This window comes from Dermacentor silvarum, chromosome 3 (genome assembly GCF_013339745.2).
Source record: "Dermacentor silvarum isolate Dsil-2018 chromosome 3, BIME_Dsil_1.4, whole genome shotgun sequence".
NCBI classification, from domain to species: domain Eukaryota; kingdom Metazoa; phylum Arthropoda; class Arachnida; order Ixodida; family Ixodidae; genus Dermacentor; species Dermacentor silvarum.
In genome coordinates this window covers 56,963,453-56,987,551 of record NC_051156.1, presented here as the reverse complement: position 1 = coordinate 56,987,551, position 24,099 = coordinate 56,963,453, and the positions used below count along the sequence as shown (strand labels likewise).

General features: G+C 48.0%; 1 protein-coding gene across 10 annotated transcripts in view; it reads left to right on the top strand.

Moving 5' to 3' along the window:
- The window catches only part of LOC119444370 (fatty acid synthase-like), a 648,066-nt gene that overhangs the window by 4,262 nt on the left and 619,705 nt on the right, over nt 1-24,099 (top strand). For all 10 annotated transcript variants that reach the window (XM_049663304.1, XM_049663305.1, XM_049663303.1 and 7 more), the window contains exons 3-5: nt 4,588-4,817; nt 16,319-16,522; nt 19,564-19,821. In XM_049663304.1, coding sequence (XP_049519261.1) covers nt 4,588-4,817; nt 16,319-16,522; nt 19,564-19,821 — 692 coding nt within the window. The remainder of the gene's footprint in view (nt 1-4,587; nt 4,818-16,318; nt 16,523-19,563; nt 19,822-24,099) is intronic.

Here is a 24,099-nt window from a genome sequence, read left to right as displayed (position 1 = left end):
GCCCCTTGGTGCTATTGTAATTATCGACGTGCCGGATGCTTCGTCTCACCCAGATATCACTGCCTTCGGCCCCGCAATCAGCTGACGCCTTCAATGCTTTCATTATCAATGACTCTACTTCCGAACAACGCCATCAGATTCTTCACCTGCTTGCCAAATTTCGGTCTTTCCATGTCGGTAAACCTATTCTTGGCCGCACGTCGGCCGTCAGGCTCTACATCGATACTGGGTCCAAAGTGCCATGCTGGCCTCGCCCGTACGGTGTGAGTAAGCACATCGACGGTATGCTTCGCCGCGGCGTCATTCGACCCTTCAATAGCCCATGTTCATCACTGGTGGGCCGCGGCACAAAAAACGATAGTTGCATTTCTTTCTGCGTTGAATATTGCCGTCTTAACAAGATAACACGGAAAAGCGTATATCCTTTGCCGCACACCGACGTCGCATCGGACATCTAGCAAGGCGATGAATCCTTGTATCCCTGCGATTTGCGCTCGGGCTTCTGTCAGGTCCCGGTGGCAGGAGTTGATCGCCCTAAAACCGTATTCATTACTCCAGACAGTTTATATGAATTTAACGTAATACCCTTTGGACCATTCAATGCCGCGCTGCATTTGAACGAATGAGGAACGATATCTTACAAGGCGTGAAACGGAGCACGTGTTTATGTTAGCTCGACGACTTCGTTGTGTTCGCCCACGAATTCAACACGCATCATCTCCACCTTAAGCAGTTTTGACGTGCTTGACCAACGCTGGCCTGCAACTGAACCTGAAAATGTTCGAGTTCTCCGTGCACAAGCTAATGTTTCTTAGCCACGTCATGTCCAAAGATGGACTCCTTCCCTGCCTATCAAAAGTTTGCGCTATAACTGTGTTTCCAAAACCAAAGACAACTAAAGAACTCCATGCCTTCATCGGCCTCCATTCTTACTTCAGACGCCTTGTTCGCCAATTTTCTTCGATACCATAAAAAGTGACGCCCACGACCTATTATCATGGTCTTCTGCATACGATACCCACGTTCATGATCTTACGCCGTCTACTCACTTATATCCGCCTATACCGCGACGCTACGACCAGATTACTTCAACTGAAGTACATACGGAGGCTTCCGTCACTGCCAGCGGCATGGCCTGTGCATTGTACATGCGCGCCGCATGAATGGCGACTCCGAGTTGGTAATTGCTTATGCCAGTCCTGTATGGACCGAAGAGCAGCGCATAATATAGCCTTATAGTAAGAGAGTCCTGACCATCGTTTTAGAACTCATAATGTTTCACTATTATTCATACAGCTGGCCTTCAACGTGCCAACTGACTATCACACCCTTAGTGGCTTGTCCTCTTTGAAAGAACCGTCTGGACGCCTTACCCTCTGGGCTCTCGCATCCAAGACTACGACACTGGCGTTGTCAACCGCTCATGCTGTAAGCACACTGAAGAAGACACTATGTCACGCTCTCCTCTCCAGTCGAGAATACCTGCCCCTTTACCTTTTAGGCAGTGTCCTCGGTTGACATCGATAGTTTACGTCAGAAGAGCGCAAGGATGCCTGGCTCGCTCCTCTTTTGGGTCTCCTCTCCAGCTCGCCTGCATCTGCCATCTCCTGTTCCGACCGTCGCCAAGCCGCCCATTTCGCCGCTCGGGTAAATTCCTTATATCGACGCAGCGACCAGCCAAAAGGTCTCAAGTGGCTTCTTGTTGTACCTAGAACTTTGAGTTCCGATATCTGCACGTATTTTCGCACCCATAATTTTTTGCACGCAGGCGTCTTCAAGACGTACGAGCGCCGCCCGCACACTACCTTTAACGAGGAATGCCTAGCTTTGTCAAAAATTACAGCATAGCCCATCTCACGATGACCGACGATCGTAATGCGTGAGCTTTGAATCAATATAGCGACACAACATACTGCCACCCTCGAAACGTGGCGTATACTGCAGCGGGAATTCTTTTTCGCGCTACCCTAAGAACGCTCGGCGCCATCTAGCGCCGCCCGCAACGAAGCCTGTGCGTGGCCTCCGAAATGCATGGCTCATGAGAAATGCGTCATGTAGCAACAGGCTCATCCCTCGCACTTCTTTCTAGACGCGCTGTGCTATATCGTGGAACTACCGGAAAGTCCGAGTGTGGTCTCCGAGACTAGAAGGGTAGTACGCCGGTGCTTGATAGCACTGTGCTCCCGTTTCAACCACAAACAGGATGTCGAGAAATGGCGTCACGTAAGGCCAACCTCCATGGAGCGAAAAAGCGACGAACTTTCGGCGGCGGCCAACCGCCGCCGACCTCAAAAACTGGCTGTTCGCCGCCGAACCACTCCCTCCTGATATTCGCCGCCCAGCGAACCGCCGACACCGGAAGTCGTAGGGCGCAGCGGAGAGCGTGGGCCAATCGAACCACAGCACACAGGCTGGCTTCCGTTGGTCGTTCGTCGGGAGGAGTTTTTGCTGTTGACGCTTGGCTACTGTTGGGCTATTTACTACCTTCGCTTCAAACGCTTGTTTTCCAGCGCCGTTTCTCCTCCTTGTTGTTGTTCTGCCTCAATGTTCTAGTAAATAATATGTGCTCACTGCATGTTTTGTTTACTCTATGTAGTTAGAGGCTTCGCTTCCCGATGATGTTCTGCCCATGAAAGGCCATGCATCAGGCCTTGCGTACCACTGTGTTTTGAAAAGACGTTTGATTGAAGTTTGCAGGGTATAGATCACTGGCACATCCTAGAAAACGCGAGCTTAAGAATCGCGTAGGTGCGGCATATGGGCGGCTAGCTACATTAAAAGACGAAAGAGAGCGTTGCGTACGGGATAACGTACGGGACCCATCATTAGGGTGCGCGCCTTTTCTATACCCTTGCTCCAGCTCTCGCGACGCAGCGGCACGACAATAGTCCAAATTGGTTGCACCTGTGTGGCACCGCGCGGGCAGGGGGGGGGGGGGGGACTAAACCTCTTCTACGTGGTGACAATTACGGCGCGACGGGCAGGGGCGACTGTTAGGTGCATGGTGCGTGCCGGGTTTGTCGGGATCTTTTTCTCTTGAAAAGTCGGTTGACTACAACTGTTGCAGTGACGACTATGGCCGCTAGTCCATGAATCGCATCTTCTCTCCTTGCTTTTTTTAAGCAGCAAGTTCTTTTTCAACTGGAGAAGACGGTTTCAACGGACGATTGCCATATCTGTCGTCACATAATAGCTTTCCGTGTTAACTCGATGACAGGGCAGGCTCGAAAGCGGAAGCTGATGGGAGAAAAACTCCGTAGCTGCCGAGCGGAGTGAGCCGTAAACAAACACAGGGCCACAGACAAGGGATAGTATTGGCAAAATACCGACGTGTCGCGTAATATAAAAAGTTTATACACTTTTTCAGGCCAGTTATCTTATTTTACGTGTAAAAAGCATTAGTCTAGATGCATTTTTGTCTTCTGCTTTCATTCGCCAATGTCGCTTTCGTAGCCTAGCTCGTCTGGCCACAATGACTCCTCGCGGGCTGCGTCGGCCGCATGGTCGGCTGCGTTCGCCCGCACTTGGTTGCATGGGGTGTGGTGTGACGAATTCGCGGCGACGCTTCACGCTGTATTTTTCGTCACGTGAAATTAGTCGCGAAAGTTCGCAGCACGCAGGTTGGCCTTTAGCCCGCCATTTCGCCTCTTGCGATCAAGAACGATAGAAACAGAGTCCTGATTGCGACAATATCAACCCGAATTCCGCTTCCGGCCCATTTGTCTGGCTTGTTCGGACCTTGTACCACGCCTGGAATTTCAACGAAATTTCTGTCGAAATATTACGGACCATACGGCATCGTCGAAGGCACCTCTCCGATCATGAATCACCGCTATTCTGCCTTGTGATAATACGAAAGTTAAGTAATATTCCATAGTGTATCCCAGGTGGCGCACATGATTTTGTACCTCCGTTAAAACCTTGGAAGTGTTTCTTATTTGTGCTGCTAGAAAGTGTTGTGATTTACTTAACAATGAATGACTAACGTTAACATTATTCTAGAAAATGTCATGCTATATTATGTAGTCACTCTATATGCAGGCCATTTGTGCCACGTTAATTAAAATGCAGGCAAAAATAACTATGTAGCTCCAACGCACATGGTAAAGTTTTTATGTGAAGCGAAGCTTTCGTGAACGCAGTGATGTCGCGAGTGTGGAAGCGATGTCCGATTTTTGTCGAGGAAAGAATGATGAGGAGATGTGCGAAAAATACAGGGCTGAGATTGCGTACAATTCGCCCAATTTATCGCTGTTTATTTTGCCTAAAGGAAACGGACGCGCGCACACACATGATCGAGTGCATGTGCTACCGCTTGTGCTACGCGACGTTATGCGCGATTCGCGCTGTTACAAGGCAACTATGCGTGTGATTGTTCCGTTTAGAGCATCAGACTGTTGAGCTGGGAGACCGCGGTTTGGTCCCAGTATCGTACATATAGTGCTTTTTTTGTCTGTTTCTGTGAGCTATTCAGTAAGACAACACCAACGATGTCGGTAATCAAAGTCCAGGAGGGTTCTCAAAAAAAGCTTGGCTTTAATAAATGTCAGTGCACTTTACTTTGTTTTTTTTTTTTCTTTCTGTTAGGCTTGACGTGGGAAGAGGCCAAACGACGCTGTTGTGACGGAGTGGTACCAGCCTGCCACAACGCCGTGGATTCAGTGACTGTGTCTGGACCACCAGATGCAGTTTCCAAATTGGTACAACGGCTGAGGGATGAAAACGTGTTCGCCCGAGAAGTGGAGGGCGCAGACAAGGCCTTCCACAGCCAACACATTCGAAAAATTGCGCCAGCCTTGCTTGAAGCCTTGGAAACGGTAAGCACTCAATAGATACGACTTTACCAATCTGATGCTGGTATTTACACATGTCCTACACTTCTATAGCGCTGCACGTCCACCTGTCGTGCACTGACGTGGGCCAAGTCAGCGTTGGACAACCACCAAGTCGACAGCAGCACCTGTTTATCTTTACTGCTCCGGTAGTTGAATGCTCGAAGTTGGGTATGCCTCCATCCGTCGATTCCGTTACGCCAACGGCGACCATTGTCGTTATCGGCGACGCGCAACTATGTTTGTCGTTGTCAGATCACCTCGTAATCCTCAGACTTGCCTCGTGACAGGGCAAAAAAAAAATCACCAGCCTTTTCCCTGTCGAGAAAATGGGGGTAAGTGAAGCTTGTCGTGTGTGTATCTAACCTTCGTGGTGATTTCTTTTATTTCGTTCTCTCTCCGCCCCCTTTCACGCTTGGAACTACCCGCACGATACGGTCAAGGGCAGAAGCCTGTGGCAGGAGGCGGGAGATGCGGGACTTTTTCTAATGAAGGACCCAGCCTTTCCCACCAGACGCGGCACCTCCTCGACCAGGGACTCTGTCCCGGATCTCGCCTTTGTTAAAAACGCTGGCTCAGCCGTGTGGTCCAGTCTGCTCATAGACCTCGGTAGCGATCATTACATCACGGCCACCAGCCTACAAATGGAGCAGAAAAGAAAAAAAGGCCTTCTCGGTCCCTGACTGGGACAAATTCCGTGAGGTTCGCAAGGCCCGCGCCGCCCGCGGAGAAAAGCCCGAGAGCCTCGTCCAGTGGTCCGAACTAATTCTGCAAGACGTCTGCTCCACCACCAAAATCATAGAAACGGATCTGCAGACAGACAAAATGGATAGCAGGCTAGCACACCTACTCGAGGCCAAGCAATCAATCCTCGAGAGGTGGAAAAGCCAACGCTTGCATCGCAAGCTCAGGAAAAAGATAGCCGAGATCAACAAACAGATAGACGAGCACTGCCAGGACTTGTCTAGGCAGCAATGGACGAAATTTGCAATTCAATCGAAGGGCAGATGCGCACGGGAGGGAAGTGGAATCTTCTGAAACATTTGCTCGACGACTCGGGCACCAAATCAAACCAGAGAAGTGTCTTCGCTAAAGCGCTACACGAAGCCAAGAAGTCGTCTTCGGAAGCAGAAGTGCTGGAGACGCTAGCTAAGAAGTACCTGCCACTCAAAACTGTGGCCGATGAGGCGCCATACCCAGTATACAAAGGGAAGCTGAACTCTGTGCTGGACGAGCCTTTCCAAGTCAGTGAAATCCGCCGCGCCCTACATGACCTGAATGGTAGGTCGGCACCCGGCCCTGATCACATTAACAACAAGGCTCTCAGAAACCTAGAGGACGAATCAGTCGAGTTTCTCACAAATGAGATAAATCGCATTTGGGAGGAGGGAATTGTACCGGAACAATGGAAAGTGGCGAAGGTCATACTCATCCCAAAGCCCGGTAAACCGCCGAGCTTGGACAACCTCCGCCCCATCTCACTGACATCATGTGTAGGGAAGGTGGCCGAACACGCCATCCATAACAGAATTGCCGAGTATATCGAGACCAACGACCTTTTCTCTCACAACATGATAGGTTTCAGGCCAGGCCTCTCCACCCAGGACGCCATGAAGATTATCAAGGTCAAAATCCTGGAACGCTGCACTCGGGACACGAGAGCCATCCTTGGTTTGGACCTGGAGAAGGCCTTTGATAACATCCGTCACGAGTTCGTTCTCGACGCCATCTCCCCACTCGACCTGGGCTCCTCCTTCCATGCCTTCGTCAAGTCTTTCTTGAGCAAACGATGCGCCATCCTCAAGGCTGGAGATTTGGAATCAGAGAAAATGGAGCTGAGTGGAAGAGGCACCCCCCAGGGGTCAGTCATCTCACCGCTCCTCTTCAACTTCGCAATGGTCGACCTCTCGAGATACCTAGGCAAGATCCAGGGCATCGGTCATACGATCTACGCGGACGACATCACTGTCTGGTGCGCGGGAGGCAGTGACGGACAAGTCGAAGCCGCTCTCCAGGAAGCTGTCGACACTACAGAGCGCTTTCTAACAGACACGGGACTCCGGTGCTGCCCAAAGAAATCGGAACTCCTTCTATACAGCTCCACTAGAAAGGGCCGCAAGCCACAGAACTGGAAACCCCGCACCGAAATCGACATTAATCTCTACATCAAGTGCGGAGATCCGATTCCCAAAGTCGCGTCCATTAGAATCTTGGGAATGACACTCGAAGGGGCGGGCACAAATAGCATCACCATTCACAAACTAGCAAAGAAGACGGATAGCGTCATCGGTCTAATCAAGCGGGTAGCTAACAAAAGGAGAGGCCTGAGTGAAGAGAATCTGATAAGGCCAGTCCACGCTTTCTTGTTATGCCATTTCACGTACGTAGCGGCCATGCACGTCTGGAAGAAGGCCGAGCGAGAGAAACTAAATGCCATGATAAGGAGGGGGGTCAAGAGCGCGCTCGGACTACCAAGCTACACACGCACCGACCGCCTTCTGCAGTTGGGTATTCATAATACACTAGAAGAAATTGCAGAAGCACAAGAAATGGCACAGATTCTCAGACTCTCCGGCACCACGGCGGGCAGACGACTCCTAACAGAGATGGGCGTCCCCCCGGCTAAAGTCAAATACTCCTACCAGGGCCTTCCGAAGGAGCAGAAAGACCACATCATCATATCCCCCGCCCCACGCAATATGCATCCCCAGCGCAACGTGGAAAGAAGGAAGGCCAGGGCCGTGGCGCTCCTACGCAGGGTGACAGAACTCCCTGGCGGCAGCTGCTTCGTTGACGCGGCCCAATATGGCAACAGCAAAAATTTCGCAGTAGTGTCCATCGACCACAAAGGTTCGACCGTTAACGCAGCTTCGGTACGAAGCACGTCGTCATGTGCGGCCGAGCAAGTGGCCATTGCCTTGGCCCTCCTGGACGAGAAACATGCCAACATCTTCAGCGACTCCAGGGCAGCCATCCGCGCCTTCAGCGTTGGCGCCGTGTGTAAAGAAGCCTGTCGCATCCTCGACGGTAAAAGCATTGCCACCCACACTCTCACGTGGTTCCCCGCTCACATGGGATCCATCATGGGAGGCCCCACAAACCTCAACGAGCTGGCCCACTCTAAGGCGCGAGGTCTCGCTTTCCGCGACCATGGAGAACTCCCCGGCCAGCCAGGAGTGGTGGAGAACAGAGATCAACCGACAACATACAATGAAATTACGCAGTACTTTATCTCGGCAGGAGAGACTTTCCCCTTCCTCACAAGAAGTTAAATAGACGCAGGCATTGACCCTCAGATTACTGCAAACAGGCTCGTATCCCAGCCCGGCTTTATTACACAAGCTTTATCCCGACACTTATGCCAGTAGTTCTTGCAGGCACTGCAATGACTTCGCTAGCTTAGACCATATGCTCTGGCGTTGCCCCTCGTTACGAGGCACGGAACAAATAAATGAGGACAAGTGGCTCTCCGCTATCAAGAGCCCCGATGCCGGGGCGCAACTATGGGCTGTCCAGAGGGCCCACGATGCGGTGGTCGGGCATGGCCTGACTGTCCCAACGTGGGAGCGGCCCGCTGCGCGCTGAGTCGCGTAGCCTCAGGACCTTCATTAAAGTTTTACATCCATCCATCCATTTCTCTCTCCCTTTCTCTCTTTCTCTTTGTCTCTTTCTTTCTACCTTTATTTCTTTCTATCTTTATTTCTTTCTCTCTCTCTCTCTCTTCATTTCTCCATCGCTCTCTCTCTCTTTGTTTCTCTCATTCTCTTTCTCTCTTTTGTGTCCCTGGTATCTGCCATTGAGCTTGGTCCCTTTCTGCACCATCACCAGGATCGGCACACTTTTCAGCGTGACACCACCACCACCATCACCGCCGCCGACAGTTGTGAGCCCATAAAGCGTCGCTTAAAAAAGTTATCCACTACCGTCATCACTACAATTCGAATTCATTTTACTGGAGCAGTGCGCATTTTGCAGTCAGACGCGCTAACCACTTCGCTATCACGGAACTTTTTAAGCGTACCTTTATAGGCTCACAAGTTTTGGCGGTAGTGGTGGTGGTGTCACGCTGAAAAGTGGGCCGATCCTGGTGATAGGGCAGGAAAGGTTCAAGCTCAATGCCACATACCAGAGACACAAAATAAAGGGAGAAAAAGAGAGAGAAAGAAACAGAGAAAGAAACAGATAGAGAAAGAGAGAGAAATAGAGAGAAAGAAAAAATAGAAGTAAAGAAATAGAGAGAGAGAAAGATAGAGAGAGAGCGAGAGAGCGAGAAATAGAAAGAGAGATAGAGAGAGAGAAAGAAAGAAAATCACCAGCCCTTGCCCTGCCGAGAAAATGGGGGTAAGCAGAGGTTGTCGTGTGTGTACTTGACATACTACTTTCCCTTCCATTTCCTACTACTTTTTGTTCCCTTTCTTTCTACTTTTGTTTCCCTTTCGTGCAACTTCTCCTTCCGTTGCGTTGTACGTTTCCTTCCCTCGATGTATACATTTAATATACCCTTATGTTTTATTACCCTGACAGGGCGTGAACATTACGGTGCCCTGACGAAGGTGAAATACACACACGACAAGCTTCGCTTACGCCCATTTTCTCGACAGGGGAAGAGCTGGTGAATTATTTTCTTGATTTCATGAAAATTTTAGTAACGTCACGCGAAATCTATTTAGGTTATATTTAGACATACACACAAAAAAACGCGCACATCCTACGTAGTCCGATGAAATTGCAACAGCAGCGGTGAACAATTATTTCAAGGCTTTGTGCCGACTCTAAGAGCACTGGCACCAGTGCATGTATTTCAGAAACTGAGCAAGCGCAACTGTAGACGATGACCATGATGACATTTTGAGCATAGCATAGAAATTGTTGTCGACAAGACGACACTATCTATTGTTTGCGAAATTCCTCGTTTTCATGCTCGTAATAGCAGCGTCGGTGGCACAAAAGAGGCGTGAATGACAATGATGATGACCAAGCTCCAACATGCAACGTATCCAAAATATAATATGCGCCGAGAATAAGGCGGTTGGTCGAGAACAACAATAAAAGCATCGACGCAATCTATGCCAACAACGACGTCGCAGATACAATGCCACCTAGCTTACACAGGAGCTCAGAGTATTCACGGCAGCCGAGTGCCCAGCAGCACAGCAAATATACAGGGAAAAAAAGCCGGCAGATCCCACGCCCTGTGGGAATCCATGTTATGCGAAGCAGAGTGTGGGGAGCCGACCAAGTTAATGCAAAGACCATGAGAGCACCAAGACGTAGGCGGCTGTTTCATAATCTAGATGACACGCATGTCATCAGATTCATGTCACCTATCATTTATGTCGGAACCCATTTCAGTGGCTTTTGAGTGGTAATCTCTTTTCGCTGAGTGATTGTCATTTTTGCTGAGTCATGCTCATGTCTATGACTTCTAACATCGTCCTTTAGTGTTTCCTTCACTTAGTGCCCCCGTCCGAACCCATTCCTGTGGTTCTTGAATGTACATCATTTTTTTTTGCATAGTCATTGTCATTTTTGCTGATTGATGCTCATGACTGTGACTTCTACCATCATGCTTTAGTGTTTCCTTCACTTAGTACCGATGTCAGAACCCATTCCAGTAGTTTCTGAGTGTTAATCATTTTTGCATAGTCATTGTAATTTTTGCTGCGTCATGCTCAGGACTATGACTTCAATCATCATCATTTAGTGGTTCCTTCACTTAGTGCACACTTGCGAAGCCATTCAAGTGGTTTTTGAGTGTTCATCATTTTCGCTGAGTCAATGTCACATTTGCTAAGTCATGCTCATGACTATGACGTCTACCATCATTCTGTAGTCTTTCCTTCACTTATTACCCATGTCCGAATTCATTGCACTTACATACCAAGTTAACGAAACGATCATGAGAGATTGAAGACATAGGCGGCTGTTTCAAGACCTACATGACACACATGTCATGATATTCATGTCATGACCTATCATTTATGTTCGTCATACACTCTTTTCATACTATGCAAAATTTGGAACACACCAAATTAACTCGACAATGAGAGCACAAAGACGTAGGCAGCTAGATAGGTAGATGGATAGATAGCTAGACAGATTGATACTGTCAAAGTGGCAAATGTTCGCCTAGAAATCGCATTTTAACAAGTATCCGGAACCAACGCACATGGTTAGAATTTATGGGATGCGAAGCTTTCGGGAAGAAGTTAATGAAAGGTTACAAATTTGCCCAAAAGAAATTTGGGCGCACGTGTTCTCTCGCGTACCCTTACTACGTCAATGTGACAAAGCTCATATATACTTGTATTTCTTCATTTCTTCATTTCTTAATATTTCTACACGCGTGTTAGTTTAAATGTTCCGACCGCTTCTCGGCCAGTGCCCCGTTGTAGGTGAGTACCATAGTATGGCAATCATGATGATCATCAACATGCGGCAATCATCTAAAAGAGGCAGGCGGCGTTGGCACGAAATGTAGCTCCCGCTTCGTGGCCCACCCGTTGTGGGCGACATCCATTGTATAGAAATAATTATAATTAACAAGAGGACAGACTTCTTCACCGATCCCTCGATATGTGTATGTGCCACACTGAAAACCTACTAATCGTCAACACGCTGCGATCACCTCAAATGGTTAGCTGGTGTTGGGACGACATTCCCGTGTGTGTTTCTTTACTGTTGTGTAATGTGACAGTACGTTTTGCTATAGCCTTTTTGCAATCGCCAATGCCTTTTGATTAACAGAGTCATCACAGGGGATGTTATCGACTGTCAACGACAGTTCGAAGTTGGACGTCAACCTCACCCAGCCAAAACACAGGCAAGAAGAGTTATGCAGCATTCTCCAAGAGTATTCAAAATGTTTCTCGACTTCTTCAAACATCCGGTAAAAGTCAACAGCGAAGCAACACATCATTGCCGAAGAATGAGCACGACCAGTTCATACTGCTTTTCTGCACACGATCGTGATGCAGTCAGGATACAAGTTAAATAAATGGTTAGTGACGACATAATCAAGCCGCCAAAAATCTCCCAGTCATAGCCTCTCGCGCTCTCGAAGAAAAAAGGCATTCTGAGATTTTTGTGTCAAATATGGTCGCCTGCTCAAGAGCGTCACGAAAAACATTTGTCGCGATTTAGCGGAAATGCAATGGATATACGTTAACATTACGTCGCACATCTTTGGAGTCCGTGATCCGTTAATTAAACCACATTCACCACATTGCAAAGTGTTGTTCAGGAGCTCACTCGACACTCATCCTGGCTCTTCGAGGTGCCAAGTGCAACTGGCGGTGGTACGGAGCAGATAACGGCCAGTTGCAACATACACCGGTAGTCCCACATATTACTGATCGCGTTTTTACAAAATACGGGCCATTCTACGCGAATAACCAAGTTGTAAAGAAGAACGGCAGTAGAAAGTTCCAACGCCACCGCGTGTCTCGGAGCCAGAAGAAGATGGGCACGCTAGAAAGGGCCGTCGTCATCGCACGTCGCGAGGCCAGTTCGCACGTCCAGCTGCCGCCCATCCAGTTCGCCAATCGTTGCTGCCTCTGTGTTTCTGGCTTTCGCCCGACGGCTCCGATAAACCTCGTCACATTTGGTGGAGGTGCGGAGTACGCCTTGAAACATAGAACTTCAAGCAGGACTCTAGCATCCATTCCTGTCGTGGCGGAAGACCCGTCCCCGTGTCCAACGGCCACGATGCCTGCCGTGGCCTGCTCGGCTGCATTGCGTCAGCGCGACCCTGTCATTTTCAGCAGGTCGAAGACAGGCTCGCCTCCTATGGAAAGGTGCTCAACCACAAGTGGGACGAGGATACGAAACTGAACAACGCTATGTTCTATGTGAGTGACGTTGCGCACTTGTACCGCAAATACAAACTTGACCTATCGACTTGGTTGGCCTTCAAGACCACCTTCACAGATGTGTTTGGGCGGCCTGCAGTCCGCAAGCTTCGCGCCGAACAAAGTTTGCGAAAGCGAGCGCAGCAGTGCTATGAGACATTCACAAGTTCTATCGAGGATAACATGGGTCTCTGCAAGCGTGTCGATGCGACAATAGCGGTTAGCGACACGATCAGGCATGGGTCTCTGCAAGCGTGTCGATGCGACAATAGCGGTTAGCGACACGATCAGGCATATTTTAAAGGGGGTTAACGACGATGCCTTTCAGATTCTGTTGCCAAAGAACCCCAGCACTTTGTCTGAAGTAGTAACCCTCTGCCAGAGCTGTGATGAGTTGCGGAAGCAGCGGCTCGCCACACACGCAATTCACTGGTAGGCTCTCTCTCTGGCTTGGCTGTTGGTGCAGATGACTACAGGGACCTTACGGATGACTCTTCGTTGATGGTGCAGACTAAGCAGTTTGTTCCTGAAAAGGCGGGCCGCCAATTTTCATTGGTTTCTCTGACACAAGAGACGCCCTCCTCTTCGTTGACGCCCACGCTGCAGCACGTCATCCAGGATCAAGTCACGAAGTACATGCCACCTTTCACAACACTCCTGTTGCTGCGCCAATCAGATATGCGCAGGTGGATACGGTGCCTGCAACGCCGACCCGAGCCGCGTTTCATGGCCCAGCGCGAAGATCACCGTCTCCCGCCCGGTTAGTGCCACAGTATCTCTGCGTTCAAAACCCATGGTACAGGCCAGACAACCAAGAGAATTTGAACGTCGTGCTTCACTGCATCCGCCTTTCGATTCCATGAGCCCATCGGACGTATCCGCCTACGCCACACGGCGGCCGCCTTCCCCTCGCCGCCGCTACATACACAAAGCCGGCCAGGTGGCTGTCTTACAACGCCCCGTTTCAATATTGATGCATGTAGATCATCATCATAGTCAGGCGAACAACTGAGTGTGTGTGGATGACCAGCGAAGCTGTTTAGCACACGACAGAGACATGACAAAGAATTTTGACCCAAGTACGAACACAAAATGTCTTGATCGGTGGACAATTGCACTCTCACATCTGTTTTCGCAGTCGCTCTTCATAGGCGCGTTGCTCCTCGGTAGTCCGGACTATTCGCAACTCAAATGAACTGCAGGGGGCGCTGCGCAATCTGGCCGCGTCAGGCTACACTGTGCAGCATGGCGGATGCACTGAGGTCCCCGCGTCCGCGCAACCGCTGTATTTGATGATTTTCGTGCAGTGTGATGCCGGTTTGCGCTGTTGTGTGGAAGGAAAGCTGATGCCGAGCACATAATTTTTGCCGATCTGAGAGAGGCACAGTGGGTAATGAGGCTGAAGTGGTCGCACTGTGTGTGCAAACCTTGGCTTGACAGCGGATCCGCACGAGGTACTGATGTAAATCACCGATGTATTTTGAACCCATTGGTCATGGAACCGAAGTACTCGTGCAGTGCTGGATTGTCGGGAAAATACAAGCACGCTTCTGCTGCTTTGATTCACTCTTAAGGCGCGAATAGTCCGTTTTTTTAGCGTGCGGTAGCGGCCGGCGAAGTCAGATACGTCAAGCAGGCCTCGCCAGGATTGGCGAAAATTTACTACCTGCTCAGTTTGGCACGTTTAACATGGCTCGCAGCAGCGAACCGACTTGCTCGATCAGCTGTTGCCGCTGTGCAAGCGCATAAATGCTCAGCCAGCGCGCGCTTTTTCGTTGTTGCATCAACACATTTTCGTTCGTCGAAGACGCAAACTCTGCACGCTCTTTGCAGTCCAAAGAGGAAGCGAACCTAAAATCAAGCTTTGCACTCTATCACCGAGCATGCACTAGGGATCTGTGGCGAACCTTTCCCGCTACTATTGCATTCCTGTTATCTATTGTACTTTCATGATTGGCCCAATGTGACTGCTGCTTCGCTTAGCCGTGGTCATTGTAATAGTTGGCCCATTGTTTATCTCGTGGAGAACAAAAACGATAGATAAGAAACGAAAGGACATACTTACTACAATAAAACGCACATTTTCACACCATGTGCTATGGCTTGGGATGTGTGGCTTGACCATGACTGATTACTCCCCGCTGTCTTCGTACATATTGCTTATGGCTGCTGTGAAAGAAAAGAAAAACGTTTCTGTGTAAATTAATGTTAACTCACCTACTGCATGAATCTAACTAATTTTTCATGTGAATGTATAGTTCACGTATCCTGCATTTTAAGTGCGCAAAACTGTGTTCTCCTCTGAACTGCCGATTGCCTTCAGACACTGATATGAGGTATATTTTCTTTGATAATTACGCATTGTTACATGAGCGCCTACTAATTTGCATTAAGTACACGGGTAGCGTGTCCAGGCCGTAAACAAGGGGTGCCGCTAGCCCCCCCCCCCCCCCCTAGTTTTATTGTGCACGCTGGCGCATACATGTTGTGCTAACATAGAATGAGTTACCGATGTTACCCGGGAGCACCTGAAACCCCGGTGTCCCGATTTTCACTGTGTGCCATACGCGGTAGTTCCACGTTGTGCGCCGCATGTATCTGATATGCAAGCTTTAATCAAGGAAAGATTGAGTACGGTGGCGGCACTGGCATCACAAACTGCATTACCACTCCGGCTATCACATGAAACTCCATATTGCAGCATATATACGCTGCACGTTATCACGATGGCAGTAACAACCCCAACGAAAACTCGCTGAAGTTCGCTGCAACGCTTTACTTCAAATGTAGTACAAGCAACAGGTTCGCGTTCTCTTCACACAAACAACAACCGATCCTGGCCTTGAAAAAAAGAAAAAATAAGAATACCTTTCTCGTACAAGAAATAGAGAACACAACTATTGCCGTCGTCGCAGCTTTGCAATGCGAAGATTCCTAATCCATGTGGCTCTTCGTCGCCGCAAAACTGCAAAACGCGCAAATTTTTTCGGCCGTGCGGAGGTTCGCAGATGGTGGCTCCGTCGTTCTAGAAGCGCACCCGATCGCAGTACGAAGGCTACGGACGGAGCGTCTGCTCCGACCACGGCAGGGCTCCGACCTCCGTGCGAGGTTTCCTGCGCTCGCCGTTAGGTGCCGCATGAAATTGCTGGAATCCCGAATACGCGGCGTCACCGTTACGACAGCAGAAGAGAAGTTAAATTCAAAATGAAGAAACGGCAACTTGTCTTTCTGGTTTGTTTATATACCACCGCCACAGAAGAGCGGAAGGAAAGTCGATACGGAAGCACCTTGGAGCCTACTGATCTTTAAAATGGTGCCTATTGATAACTAATCTACTCAATATACATACCCGAAGGACGCCGACGAGCCAGCTGTGGAAGACGACGACGATGAACGCGCGAGCAGTGGCACGAGCGCGTTCATGCGGGACCGGAGCTTTTGCTTACGGACATGGAAAATTCACGGAACCCTAGCCATAAACAGCTTCGCTGTAAAAACGTGCTGCGCCACCTGGTTACGCTTTGCAGAATCCCAAGCGATGCTCAGAAACAGGTAGTTGCAAAACGCTTTGCATACATATGTAAATTGGCTCCCAATGTGTGTTGCGTCTACCTAACTTTTCTTAATCTTGCGTAGGTGATTCCGCAGCCAAAGCCTCGCAGCCAACGCTGGGTGTGCTCATCGGTTCCTGAGAGCCGCTGGCACGAGCCCATCGCCCAGACATCCTCGGCCGAGTACCACGTCAACAACCTTCTCTCACCCGTGCTTTTCTACGAGGCCCTACAGCATGTGCCTAAGAACGCCGTCGTGGTGGAAATCGCACCTCACTGCTTATTACAGGTCAGCATTTACCACCGGCATTGTACACACTGAGAAGATGCCTACGCTATGACAATTTTTGGCATGTGCGAATATTTGAAACATTGGAATACTGTATCGAATGCTGTTCTATTTGGATATCTCTTCGAATCGAGCACTCGCTATTCGTCCTCAGGAATATTTTTTTATCCCTTTAGAATATTTCTGAACGCTAGCTGTGCACAATAAAACATAAGGTAGGAGCGAAGCTAGGAGAAATTTCGTCCCCGCGGGCATCAGCATAAAGCATCAGAACTTACGTAGTGGAGCAGGCTGTGTCGATCAGGAAGCCAGACTGCAGAAGCTGGCTTTACATTTATGATCCCCACTCTCCGAAGAGTCCTATATATGCGAACAAACTGCTTATTTCTTCATAATGCTCCATTTGTCTTCGGCACACGACGCTTCATAACATGCAATGTAATCAGACAAACTTGCTAACGTTCTGTATACTAGGATATGCACATCGATTTAAATAAATTGTAAAAATGGACTCGTCACCAGCGTGCACGCTGGTGACGCGCAAGCGTACGGGTGCCATGGCGAACACGACGCTATCGGCCCTCGTTGCGCCTAGACGCCTAAACTCGGTCCGCATCGCAGATCGCTTTCAAAACAGGGCTCGTGCGGTCGCGCCATCCGCAGCAACCACCGAAGTACCAATAAATAATCATCGTCAGTCTCAGCCCGCGACTCTCTTCTTCACCTCCAGGTGGCTTCCCCCTGCGGCGCTCGCTTTCCTCGCGGCTTCAAACATAACTTCGCCGATTTCACAGGCGGGGAATGTACTACGCTTGCGCGTAAAAAACGAAAAAAAAAAGCGGCGCACAAAATATTCGTGTCAGTAATCCTTTAGAAACAATATGCACTGCATGAATTCTTTTGAGGTGGCTCAAAAGAATTCATGCAGTGCATATTGTTTCTAAAGGATTACTGACACGAGTAGTGGCTCATTCGCGTGGAAGGCATCTATAGTTTATTTTTCTTGCTGCGTGTTAGCTGGGACATTAAACCTTAGGGAATCTTTAGCGGAAACCTTCAGGCTCCGGCTTGCTGCCTTTATGTGTTCAATAGTATCCGTAATCTTTCCGCGCACAAAATGTATGCCGCTGCCAAACAAGAGAAGGTTTGCCCGTCAAAACTACCGTAGTCTGTCAAAGAATAAAACCAGTACGAGGAACGAGCCAGATACAGCAAGCGAAAGCGGCAGAAGCGCGATTCCGTATCAAGGAAAAGACCGTGATTACAAAAATACCGCAATTTGTGAAAAGATGCCTGTTAAATCCAGTGCAACAAAATTCTGCGCCGCGCAAAAGGCCTCGTTTAGATAATTTAGACATACAGTAGCTTCCGTGGAAAATCTTACGCTTGAAATGCGAGTGGGCGCTTTACAAAACTCTCACAAAAATTGATGTTTAAAAAAGCGCCGCCATGACCAGTGGCCGGAAGTGGCGGACTTTGAGACTGTAGAGAGCCAGCGCCTGGGTCGTCTGCTTCCCTTGCTTGTATTAACCCATTTCGCGGTGATCTTGTAGGCGCTGCCATGTTCGATGACGTGGTGGTGCGTCAATTGCTTGCCTCTGTTGCCTTCGTGTTGGATGCGTATAGTGCCGGTGCAGCTTACGCCAACTAGCCCGTACCCAAACTCTGCTGCAGCTTAAGCCTCACTTACAGTAGGCCCAAAGTAGAAAGTTACTTATCAAGAAAGGGGTCAGGCAAGGAGACACAATCTCTCCAATGCTATTCACTGCATGCTTAGAAGAAGTATTGAAGCTCTTAGACTGGGAAGGCTTAGGAGTAAGGATCAACGGCGAATATGTCAGCAACCTTCGGTTTGCAGATGACATTGTCCTATTAAGCAACAATGGAGACGAATTACAGCAAATGATTGAGGACCTTAATCGAGAAAGTGTAAGAATTGGGTTGAATATGAACATACAGAATACAAAGATAATGTTCAATAGTCTGGCGAGGGAACAAGAATTCAGGATCGCCAGTCACCATCTAGAGTCTGTAAAGGAGTACGTTTATCTAGGTGAATTACTCACAGGGGACTCTGTTCACGAGAAAGAAATTTACTGAAGAATAAAATTGGGTTGGAGTGCATACAGCAGTCATTGCCAAATCCTGACTGGGAGCTTACCACTGTCGTTGAAAAGAAAAGTGTACAATCATTGATTTCTACCGGTGCTAACATATGGGGCAGAAACTTGGTGGTTAACAAAGAAGCTCGAGAACAAGTTAAAGACCGCACAAAGAGCGATGGAACGAAACATGTTAGGCCTAACCTTAAGAGACAGGAACGGAGCGGTGTGGATCAGAGAGCAAACGGGGATAGTCAATGTTCTAATTGACATTAAGAGAAAAAAGTGGCGCTGGGCAGGCCATTTAATGCGTATGATGGATATTCCGTGGACCATTAGGGTTACAGAATAGATACCAAGAGAAGGGAAGCGCAGTCCAGGTCGGCAGAAAACTAGGTGGGGTGATGAAGTTAGGAAACTTCCAGGGGAAAGTCGGAATCAGCTAGCTCAAGACAGAGGTAATTGGAGATCGCAGGGAGAGGCCTTCGTCCTGCATTAGACATACACATAGGCTGATAATGATGATGATTACGATGATATGCTAACACGGTCTACTAACACAAAGTGCAAACATGTGGCTGTATTTGGGAATGAATTGTTGAGCTGATTTTCATATTCTACATTATTAGTTGAACCCAACGGCCAAAACCAGTGATAACGACGTCAGCGCAGCATGCTGGCCAATCGAGGGAATTAATGGAACAAATAGAGTAATCGCCCCTTCATGACATTTTCTGCCTTCTCACGCTTGTTTTCGAATCTTAAGAAAGGAGATGGAAAGGCAGAAAACCGCGTTGTCACGTAAGTGAATGCTTAAAGCCCCCGCATAATAAAAACGACGGACGTGACGAATATTATGCCAACTTATTGGCGCATCGGTTTCTCCTGTTTTCCACTATGCTGTACCCTTCCACACGTTTTGTATCCAATGAATTACAGGCAATCTTGCGCCGTGCTCTGGGCAGTGAAGCCACCTGCCTGGGCCTCATGAAGCGCAACGTGGACAACCTGGCGTTCTTTCTCAACTCACTGGGCAAGCTGCACGTTCTAGGCGTGAAGATGGACCTGTCACCGCTGTATCCACCGGTGCCTATGCCCGTACCACGCGGCACTCCCAGCATAGCACATCTTGTCAGCTGGGACCACTCGCAATCGTGGACCGTCACTAAGTGGGAGCACTTCGGGCCGTCATCAAAGGTCACACGCCAGCAGCATTCCCGAATTGTTAAGCTAATCTATCGGCAGCCACTGCACAGGTGTTCTTGCGAAAAATCTAAAGAAAAGATTGCTCAGTCGATGATACCCGAAATTTCCTGCAAGCTCAGATGCTCGCGGATAAAGAAGTAAAAAATCTAAGTAAGCCTTGTGCGAGTCTCTTCCCCTCATTTTCGCATTCCTATCGTTTTAGTTTGAGTGCTCCTCCAAAAAGGACAAAGCTAACACGTAAAAATATGTATCAGTATCGGTTTGTCTTGAAATTGACAATAGACCGCACATTCGCGTACCGTACATTGCACTTTCCCTGTGCTCTTTCTCACCCGTCACGTGATGCCTTCATATGCGTTTATTCAAATTTTGCTGTGACTGAGTGCTCAGCGTGTCCGCGTGCTAAGAGGAAATAACAGTGGCTGCCTGATATTGTTTCTCACTCAAACATCAAGAAATTGGTTATTTTTTGCAAGTAATGGTGGAACGCGGGATTACTCTGAGCCTCGTACATTTGCCTTTGGTCTTTTACCGTGGATTTGCAGTTTTATTTAAATGCACTTCGGGGTGTCCCCTTGCCAGCGTAACGTTGGCCAAAAAGCGTTTTATTTGTGAAACTTACTGAGAGTAACTTGCGAGGGTGTGGTAATGGTAACAGATGGAACTGGAGAAGGTCATCCCTAGAGAGATAAATTAAAGTAATTTGATCTTTCGGACGTTCAGTTCGGAGAGAGAATTTTCGGAACCAGGTACTTCCACAAGGGCAGAAAGTAAAAACATGATACTTCATGAATTCAACAAATGGAGGTGATTTGTTCACGGGTGCTAGAATTACGTAGAATGGTTCCCTGGTGTGCACTATTGGGAAAGCATCTAGCTTTAATATGACATGTTAACACTTCTGCTGGCCATATATGATTGATATAAATGCGCTGCCATTGCTACAATCTGCCAGAAGAAATTGCAAACGTTAGAAAAACCGTGGTTGCACCAGTCACTCACAAAATCGACATCCACTGGGAGAGTTGCAACGTCTGGGTGACACGAATAAGGATACGTACGAACAAGACAGAGCTATACATGCAACGTTCACAGAGGAAAGCCTGTCTTCATGTGAGCAACAGCAGTTTTTGCTCTGACGAAGACAAGGCCGACTGTCGAGCAGTTAGCTGCTGACACATCTCATGTTCATCCACCCTTGATGAACAAGTGCGCGACACTCGAGACGCCCGCAATTTACAACCTACATAATTTTCTCAGAAAGGTGTTCACTAACTACATTGGGCGCGCTGTGCGCCTAAACATCAGACAAGCACGCAAGAAACGAAACCGAATGCCGGGCAAGCGCCATTTCTCTAGATAGTCTATAAGCGTCACCGGTAGTCGATAGACTGCCCACTAGAACGACGCCACGCCGCTCTGTGTATTCAGGGTTTAAAGAGTGGTCGACAGGCTCGGCGGCCAGAAAGCACGCTACAAGTTCTACGATCCACAACGGTCGTATCACTTCTTTTAAGCTATTGCTCCCGTGTTTTTGGAATCTACAGCCGTGCAATCCAGAACTCGGGAGCCTTGTGCGCCGGCTTGAGTCAGCGCATTGGTTTACAGCTGTCGCTAGATTGAAGATGGCTTCTTGACCGGCCAAGATAGGATGTCAGTTGCAAGCACTTCTAGGAAACAGAAACCCTAATAACCCGCCGTGGTTGCTTAGTAGCTATGGTGTGGGCCAAGAACGGGTCAAATTGACTAGGGTTTCTCAGCATTAAATTAAATTATGGGGTTTTACGTTCCAAAACCACGAGCTGATTATGAGGCATGCCGTAGTGGGGGACTCCGGAATAATTTTGATCACCTGGTGTTCTGTAACGTACACCTAAATCTATGTGCATGAGCGTTTTTGCCTTTCGTTCCCGTCGAAATGTGGCCGCCCTCGTCGCAATCGTACCCGCGACCTCAGCAGCGCAGCGCCTTAGCAACTGGGCGACTGCACTGGGCTGGTCACAATATAAAGTTCGTCACTTGCGTGTTGAAGTTTGTGAAAAAAGATGACCCAAGCAGGCATAAGCTATTTGACGATTCTCCTGTCATTGTTGACAATTAATTGATAAAACAGCTCTGCTGAAGACGAGGTCGCCGGTTCAATCCCGCTGCCGCATTCAGACGCCGGAGGAAAGCAAGAGCACGCGTGTACCGTGCATTTGGAGCACGAAAATTGAAGAGCCCCACTTAAAAACCCATAATATAATTCCATTTTATCAAATATCGACACAATTTGCTACAGATGTATACCTTAGACTCAGTCCTTCTTATTCGCTTATAACCCGTTAATTCCAGAGCTTTTCCCTCGAACGAAAGTTATATATTCGTTTTTCTCTACGAAGTTTGCTCGTTCGTCAATGATAATAATAAATGCAGGTATTACAAAACTAATAAACGCTGACCACCTTTTAGAGGCAAGTGCTCAAGCTATATGATAATATTATTACATATTATATCAATACTGTAAATGCCGACCTTTCGTTTACCACTCGAGCAGAAACGGGCATATATAATGTACGAGGAGTTCATTTCTGAGTTTTACGGAATCTTTAGAAATCGCCTGTGGCAGGTAGCATAATTGTTATCATTGAGCTGGATTATTTGATAAGACGGACATTTGTAGCACGAAAAATGGAAACACATATTTAACTAATTAACAAAAATTTCCTAATTAACGTCTTAGTTAATTACTTTACGACACATACTGAAATGTACGAATTGTAGCCGGTGAGCTTGTCAGGCGTATCCACTTGGAATGGATTTACAGAATGGCACCAGTTTGGAGATATGCGCCATCAAACTCGCCGTAAAAATGCACTGTTGTCCCAGTTAGTTTTTTACCAAAATGCTGTTTCATACATTGAAGCACAAAAGTAACTGAAACGCCCATGTATTTTGTCCCACCCATTTGGAAATATCTCGAACCTGGTGTCATCCTGAAAGTTCATTTCAAGTGAATGTGTCTTGCAAACTCACCGGCTACCATTCGTAAATTGCTATATGTGCGGTAAAGTAATTAACTGAGAAGGTAGTTCGTGAATTTTTCCTAATTTGTTGAATATGTGTTTAGATTTCTCGTGCGACAAATGTCCGCCTCTTCGAATAACCCAGCTCAACGATAAGATTTATTTTACCTGTCACGTGCGATTTTTAAAAATTCCGTAAAGCCTTATTTTGAACACTCGCTATGATATCAGCGTCTGCCGGCGTTGAATGGACGAAAGCTTTTGTTTTCTTTCTTTGCATTTTTTTTTGGGGGGGAGGGGGGTGTAGCCGCGTTTACATGATTACAACAGTAGTATATTGTATCGCATTTACTACAGGCCGTATACACGTAATCAAAGGTCTTTCATTAGGAAGCAAATTAACGCAAGGCTGACGTTGCTGTGCATTGCTAACGGTAGCTGTGACGCTTAGAGGATTTTTATCCAATTGGGTTAGGTTTAGGGAAAGGTAATTACAGTAATTTTTTTGCAAGAACCTATATTGTGAAGCCGTAAAATAGGTCGCTTGACGAGCACAAAGGGCTCGACAGGTGTAACGTAGACATAGAAATGCTCCCGAGGCATGTGATGAATCACATCAACAAGGGCTTGTAAAAAACAGAAAACATCGCAACTCCTGCGAAGCCTAGACATTTGCACTGCATTTTGTATGGTTTTCCTCAAAAAAAAAAGAAACTGTAGAAAATAAAATAAAAGTGGCATCGGTTAAGCAGTGTCACAACCAGCTATGACCGCTGGATACATGATAACAGATTCCGCAAAACACTGATTCAATTCATACACAACACAGGCCTCACAGCACACATATAATACACATATACACATCGTGAATTCTGCCTTAAGAGCAAGTCTTTGTCAGAATTAAAAAAAAACAGCTCTATTTCGTCTTTTAACACGAAAGTGTTTTATGCCGGGGTCCACCAAGACTTCACTGACGTATTTCCGTCACGGAAATACGTCAGTCGTCGTGTGACGTATTTCCGTCACACGAACATACACGAACATAATACAAAGAAAGAAACCAGAAGAAAAAGTTCCACAAACATGCAAATCGAACCCACGACCTCTCGGTCCGCGACGATAGATCGCCGAGCGTTTAACCCATTGCGCCACAAACGCATTTGCAGAGAGCTACACAGACGCGCCTTATATATCTAACACTCCTCCGTGTACCCGCGCTCTTGCTCGGGGCGGTGCCGCCGCCTACAAGCAGAAAAGAGAAGTA